General features: G+C 40.8%; 1 protein-coding gene across 1 annotated transcript; it reads left to right on the forward strand.

Moving 5' to 3' along the window:
- Positions 1 to 3,039: 3,039 nt before the first annotated feature.
- LOC146821364 (taste receptor type 2 member 40-like) lies at positions 3,040 to 3,996 on the forward strand. Its single transcript, XM_085609836.1, has one exon. The coding sequence runs from the start codon at positions 3,040 to 3,042 to the stop codon at positions 3,994 to 3,996; it is 957 nt and encodes a 318-aa protein (XP_085465962.1).
- The last annotated feature ends 3,312 nt before the right edge of the window (positions 3,997 to 7,308 follow it).

Consider the following 7,308-nt stretch of genomic DNA (forward strand, 5'->3'; position numbering starts at 1 on the left):
ACCGCACACAAGACTGTGGCATACCGATGGTGCATGCGGCCTGGCAGTCTTGTGTAGAATGTGGCCTTACCCCCAGCTGGAATCAGGGGTGGGATCAAAAAGCTGGCTAAATCGTCACGTGCAACCAAGAGAAGAGCGCCTTAAACAGTTCTGGCAAACGTTGGGGCAGTGAAGGGAGAGATGAACAAGCAGTAGAGCACTATTCTGCCCCCTCAGGAGCTACAAAGACTTGCGCATTGCCCAACAATCCTATCCAATGAATATTGAGTCCCATCTATAGCTTGAATAAAGAGTGAAAGACAATTTATTCTAGGGGCCAGCTGCTACATGCCCAGGGGATTACAGCTTCAGGCAGTTACAGCAAAAGGATAGGATGGCGGAGGCATGTGGAACAAACAGCAGCACACACCCAAAGGCAACATTAACACATTTACACCCTTTTGTACCATCTTACAGGAGGATGGAAATGTAGGACGGTAACCCATGTGGCACTAGCGGTGAACACCTCTGTTTCTCACTGCTTAAATGTGAGGAAATAATGCTTTTCTTCAATATTTAATGTTTGCAGGATTTTATGGCTGAGATTTTGCACAATACACACAATTCATATCTTATTAGATTGCCCTGGGTCTCTAGTTTTTAGGTACAGTTGGGTGTTAGGTTTTATTGAATGTCTCACAAATTTGGAGCCAACATCTTAAAAGATACCACTTGGCAAATCATGGTGACAAACCATACAGTGGTCGGTATCAAAGCACGTGAGTGGAATGATGTGCAGTGTCTGGTGAGGGAGAATTTAACTTCACCAAAAGGTGAGCAAGGAAGCAATTCCTTTTGATTTAGGTACCCTCACACACCCTAGTGGTGTCATGCTTCATCATCGGGTCACCCCGACGCCTAAAAGTCGGGGTGGGCTCAACCACAATGACCCGATGATGAAGCATGACACCACTAGGGTGTGTGAGGGTACCTAAATCAAAAGGAATTGCTTCCTTGCTCACCTTTTGGTGAAGTTAAATTCTCCCTCACCAGACACTGCACATCATTCCACTCACGTGCTTTGATACCGACCACTGGATGGCCAGTTAGAGTTAAACTTTTTGTGTAACTGATTATATAGGGAGGTGTTACTCTGACCCAGAATCCTCTCCACCCTTAAGGCAATGAAAATTTTTCAATAAGCCTGTTGTATACATATGACAAACCATACATCCAAAATGCTCCATACATGGTTGAAGTTCTTGCATATCCTCTCCTTTATAGTACGGTCATTCATATATATGGCCCCATTTTGACAGATGCCAGTCCAGGATAGTTGGAGGGGGTGATGGTGTAGGCAGACACTAGGCTGCAAAGAACACCTCCTGTATATTCTTCTGATCTCAAAAATAAATTATTCGTTGTAGACAATGGGTCGCACTTCCTGTGGGTAATAGGATGGGAGATCGGTTCCCTAATCTACTCCCCAGAGGGGCTGAACTATAAGTGGGAATAGGGACAAGAGAATGGACAAAAGATATGCATTTTTGCATATGGCTATAAATGTATGCAGGAATTCACTGGTATTTCTGATCACCCATTGGGGAAGTACATGGGGTAACACTCCAATCTGATTCCCTGGATTTGGGGTTGCAATTAGTTTTGCATTGGAACCCGTAATTAGTTTTGGTCTGGGATCTACATTGGCAGCAAAGGACCAAGAGTCCACACCAATGTCTGGTTGAGAATCACAAGACAGGAGAGGCCAGCAGCACCCATCTGCAATGATAATATTGGTCCCTGGGGAGGCCTAAGACTATGCAAGAAGCAGCACCTCCTCTAAATAAGAAAAGCCCCAACAGTGGCATTAATAGAGGATGTCCATACATGGGCATAGCACCTTTTCAAGAGGACAATAGCCTCTATGACTTAGCATTTCAAAATGATCGGGAAAGCCAGTTGATCATGTGCAGTTCTGAATAGTTTCATGCGTTTCTTTTCCCATGGAAAATAGGACTGTGTGGGTGTGATTGTGAGTGTTTCAGGGCCTGTTAGGATTTTGGTGTTTGTTATTTTTATTTCCTATTGACATTTTACCGACCAAGGAAAGTGTCTAGTTCTTGTTGAGTCTCCTTGTTTGGTTTGTACAACTTCATTAAAAGCTATTGTCCAGGGCTTTCTTCCCTTGCCTGTATTCTCTCCTTTTGTGTACCCTTCAACCAGTAGCCTAGCAAGGGTACCAGGCACGCTGTGCAAGTACGGAGGGGAGGGGATGTGGTCCGTTGGCTAGACTGCCGACTCTGGTGCTGTAAACCAGGGTTCAAGCCTCGGAGTCGCGTCCACATCCTGTGATTCTGGGCAAATCACTTAATCTCCCCGTGCCTGAATGTGTAATGTAAATACGGTGCTCGTGTAAAGCGCTCCAATACCTTGGGGTCGAGTTCGCGCTAAATAAATATGCAACAAAAAAAAAAGGAAAATATTCCCTTTAACTGCTGTTGGGGGTAGTAAAATACAGCAATGATCAGGTTTCAATGGGCCCCTCAAGAATCTGGGCCTGTGCTACTGCACCTGTTGCACCAAAGATAGATACGCCCCTGCCTTCAACGTCTCTGACTTCATGAACTCCATTTGAACCACTTATGGCCTTTTTTAACTCTATTTTATCATTTCTCATATTTTCCTCCTCTATCTTCCCTGTTCTGTTTTTTCATCTCTCTCCCCTCCCTTGCCTTCTGTACACCAGATTCCCTCATATTACTTTCTGCTCCTTCCATTACGCCACAATATTTTCATGCTTGCTTGTTCCAGTCCAGTCCCAGTCAGATATGCAAAAATCTGTTCCGGGACTCTAGCCAAGCTGAGTTGGCACCATGCATGGTTTATGCACCACAAGCAGCATTTAAAATCTCCAGGTCAATGCATGCAAATCTGAGAATTATAAAAAAAAAAAATTGATAAGCATTTTGTTGTTTGTGTCAAAGACAGTACAGACTTGATCTTTAAACTGGCTGGCCGCCTTGTCACGAAGCTTCAGTGCTGGATTGGAAGGCATTAACCATGTTGACTGTGGAAAAAAATTATGTGCTCATGGGCATTATTTTGCTTCTGGAATACTTGTCCGGAATGATGATCAATATATTCATCACAGTTGTGATCAGCCTGGATTGGGTCAAAAGGCAGCATGTCATCCCTTGCGATATCATCGGCCTGGTCATTGCCTTTTCGAGAACTTTAGTGCTGTCAGGAAACATGGTTTATGTTGTGCTCATTGATGTATACCAGTGTGTTGCTGTTTGGGTGGATATGGTTTTCCTGTGTTTTGATATTTTTTTGAGTATCTCCAGCTTTTGGTTCACTGCTTTACTTTATGTCTATTACTGTGTGACCATTGCCAACTTCCGCCAGAGGCTCTTTGTTCGCCTTAAGGTGAAGATCCCTCAGTGGATGCCATGGCTGATCTTGGCATGCACTGCTGTATCTCTGTTGTATGCCCTCCCCTCACCATGGATTTATGAAGTGTCCATCAACAATTCAGCGATCATCTTCTTAGGCAACAACAGCTGGAAAGATTCCACAATAGAAACAGTCCACTGGAAACCTGTGCTGTATTACTCGCTTGGCTATGTCCCACCATTTCTTATATTTTGCGTCGCGGCAGTTCTCCTGATTGCATCACTCTTCAGACACACCAGGAGGATGCAAGGCTCCACCGATGATTTCAGCAGGCCACGCATGGATGCCCACTACCGTGCAGTGAAGTGCGTAGTGGCTTTCTTCCTGTTGTTTGCGGCATACGGTGTTGCCTGTCTGTTTGAAACAATGGGTCCCTTTCTAACTCAGGGGACCTGGGATTTTGTCACCCCATCTATTACACAGTGGTACCCATTCGTGCACTCCGCTCTCCTCATCCGAAGCTATCCCAAACTCAACAAGGCGGCAGGGAGGGCTCTACGACATGCTCAATGCTGGAAGCAGAGAGCCGCCCCTGAGGAGCACATGCTGTCCCATAGATAGATAACAAATGTTATCTTGATGGAAGAAATATGTAGCATCAGGATTTGAAATGCCTTCAAATTAAGGGACATTAAAGACAACCCTGAGACAATGGGTGCAAGGATTATGCACAAAATCAAGGTTTGTTTGCATCTAACTGCAGACTACATATGCTGGACTTGGCAGAAAATATTTGAAAACACATAGGGGCCGATTCACAGAAACATTATATGGGGATAACCCTATGTAAGAATGTTTTGTGACCGCAATAGCAGTCGCAAAACACTCACAATTTACCGCCTTCTTCAAGAGGGTGGTAATGCAGTCGCAAATGGGAAGGGGTCCCTCCACCATAGCGGAAGAGTCACCACTGTCTGTAGGGCTATTCCTAATTGATTGAGGAACCTTTGTCTCTCACTTCAGAGAGATCTGGTTTGGCCTAAAGTGAGAACAATGCAGCTGTTCAAATTTGGTAAAGTAATCACACAGAATGGTCTCTTGTCTCCTGTGTACCTTAACTTTTCTACAAATAATGTAAATTCTTCTCTCTTCCTTACAAGATATGATATTCTCAAGAAAAAGTAAGAGTCATTCAAGTGTAGTTCTTTCCAGACAATATTATATGCTTTTCAATGCAGGTGAGGCTGAAAACATGTATTGGGTCCTATGTATCTTAGTATGCCTATAGAATGCGTAAAAATGTAGCTATTAATATATTCAGCCAATCTTGACGTGTATATGTTATGGTGATGGCAACAAGGAAATTTATTGCTGGAAGAACTAGACCCGCTGTACTTCCTAGGATTTTATGTCTGTGGTGGGAAGAAGTGACCATTGATAGAACCTTAAATGTTTTGGTTCTCAAAAGAGTTTGCAGAATTCGATCATGTACAGTACAGTCCTATGGTTTCCTCGCAGTTTGACAGCCTCAGTAGATGTAAACAATGATGTTTCCATGCAAAAAACTGGAAAAAAATAAACTGCAAAAACAGAAGCAAGGAAAGATCTACATCCAAAATATTGACTGTGAATAAATACCTACCTACACAAATATCATATCAATCTTTTTTAACTTCCTGATTCCAGCAAAAGTCACTTCCAACCTATTATACGACTGGGTAACAATAATTTAACTCATGCCCTGGCAAATTTAGGTGGCAAGTGATCGACCATGATGGTGGATAGCAACATTTTTAGGTTGATATTTTTGTATGGTAAATAGCTTGTATATAGATGTCTTATGTTTATGTTTTTAGTTTATGTTTTGCAGTTACATTTTTTTTCTATACTTTCACTCGGTATCCTAAAAAAAGTGACATGAAATGTGCCTACATTTAAGGCTCTGATTCCCAGTTAAGGGCTAAATTCCGACCCCTGCACTGCAGTTTTGCCTTGAAAAATGTCCTCAGGTTAAACCAAGCATAACTTCTTGAATGAAAGTAGGGATACATGCAGATTTCAGTGTGATAAACATCCATGTGTAATGCCTCATTCCAGGAGGGGGGGGGGGGGATCTTGGAACAGGAGGTATTTACCGCACTCACTAAATATCTTATCCTGGGAAATTGGTATTTAGCGGGTGTGGTAAATACCCTACTATATTCTATAGTCAGAATCAATACCAAATTTATTGTGCTTTTTCATAAAATCCACTAGTCTTTGCCACTCTATTTTTTTCTTTTGAGCCCTGGTTGTACTGAAGTGAAGAAGTGTAATCTTGATTCCATCTGAAGATAATGTAGGAGTGCACCATACTCACAAATAGTCAGCACTCAAATATACTCTGTTGTGACTAATGTACTAATAGGAGTGGGAAATTATATATCAAAGATATTTTGTGTCGAAACATGCATTTAGAATGAGATTAATATGGTCATGTGACAAGTTAGGTATTTACACGACAGGAGAAAATAACATGAAATGTTGTATTTTGAGATACCTAATTAGGATGTGTGCAACTAATGTTTAATATTTATATGCATAATTGTAATTAATCAAGTGTGGATGCATTTACACTGAAATGTTTATAATTAATATTACTTATTCTTCCTCTAAACAGTTGCATTGATTTGTTTGCAGAAAGGTGCACATATTCTGTATCCCTGTGCACATGTCAACTTAGTAAAACTAGGCCTTGAGAAGAAATTCATTCAGTTGCTGCTCATGTTAAGATTTGAAATGTAATTCACATTTAGCCTGCATTATACAAAGTATGTAGCTGAGTTGCTTCTATTGGAGGTGGATAAGCTTTGTTATTTAGAATAAAGGAGTCTTGTGTTAATAGGTAGCAAAGCACGAGAAGGAGGAGTCATCAGAAATAATCAAACGTTTTTTTTCCTTTTTTTAAAGATGCTGAATTAATCTCTCTGAATGTATGTAGTGCAAAAAAACTTGCTGTTTTGTATTACTACATCGAATAATTTGAAAGTCTAATAAAAATAATTGAACCAAAAAGTGAAGAGAGGAGTTCTCATGGGAAAGAAATGGTCAAGGATGACAAATGATAATGGGTTATTTGGCTGGTAGAGGTGCTGAAGGTTTCTGATTGTGCAGGAGCTCTGGAAATTTCCCAAGTAGGAGCCACATGAAAGTCTTACATCGACTGCAGGCTATATTGTGTGCTGTGTTTAGTTAGGGAGAGTCTATCTTGGGGTTTCCTTAGAGAGCAGACCTAAGCTACTGCTTTCGTGGCTTTAAACTACTTGACCCATTATCAAAGTTTTTCTATTGAAGACTCTGATGGCTGACACCTTTCTTCTTTCCTAACTTAATTATGTCCTTACTCAAATTCTTTAGTTTAGGTTAAACCTTTTAGGTAGCATAGGGAAAGTTAGGTTACTCATGCTTGTTAAGGAGAATCGTCTGATGCAATTTAACCTTCATTTCTTCTTTCTGATTACCTGCATTGTTATCTTAGTTAGTCATTTGTTTGTACTATATTGGGTTCATTTCTTAAGGAGATTTGGACTTACTTCAATCTTTTTGTATTTTTATATGATTATATTAAAACTTATTTATATTCACTTGTTGCTGAACCTATAAATGAAACTTACAAAACTCAGATCAAAGAGTCCAGTGGATTAATGTGTGGCCACATTGGTTACACTGTACTGAAATGATACAAATTTATTTGATTCCTTTCACCACTTACTCTACTAAAAAGACCTGTCCCCTCTGGAGATAGATGTGTAAATGGCATAGACTTCAACAGTACTGAAGGTTACCTTTCCTCAGTCCTTTTACATAACACAATTATAGATGTGTTTACTGAGTTTTATTGGTTCTAAATTCTATTGTTTCGTATGTAATTCTGTAAATATAAATGTCTGAAAC

The sequence above is a fragment of the Triturus cristatus genome, chromosome 6 (assembly GCF_964204655.1).
Source record: "Triturus cristatus chromosome 6, aTriCri1.1, whole genome shotgun sequence".
Taxonomy (NCBI): domain Eukaryota; kingdom Metazoa; phylum Chordata; class Amphibia; order Caudata; family Salamandridae; genus Triturus; species Triturus cristatus.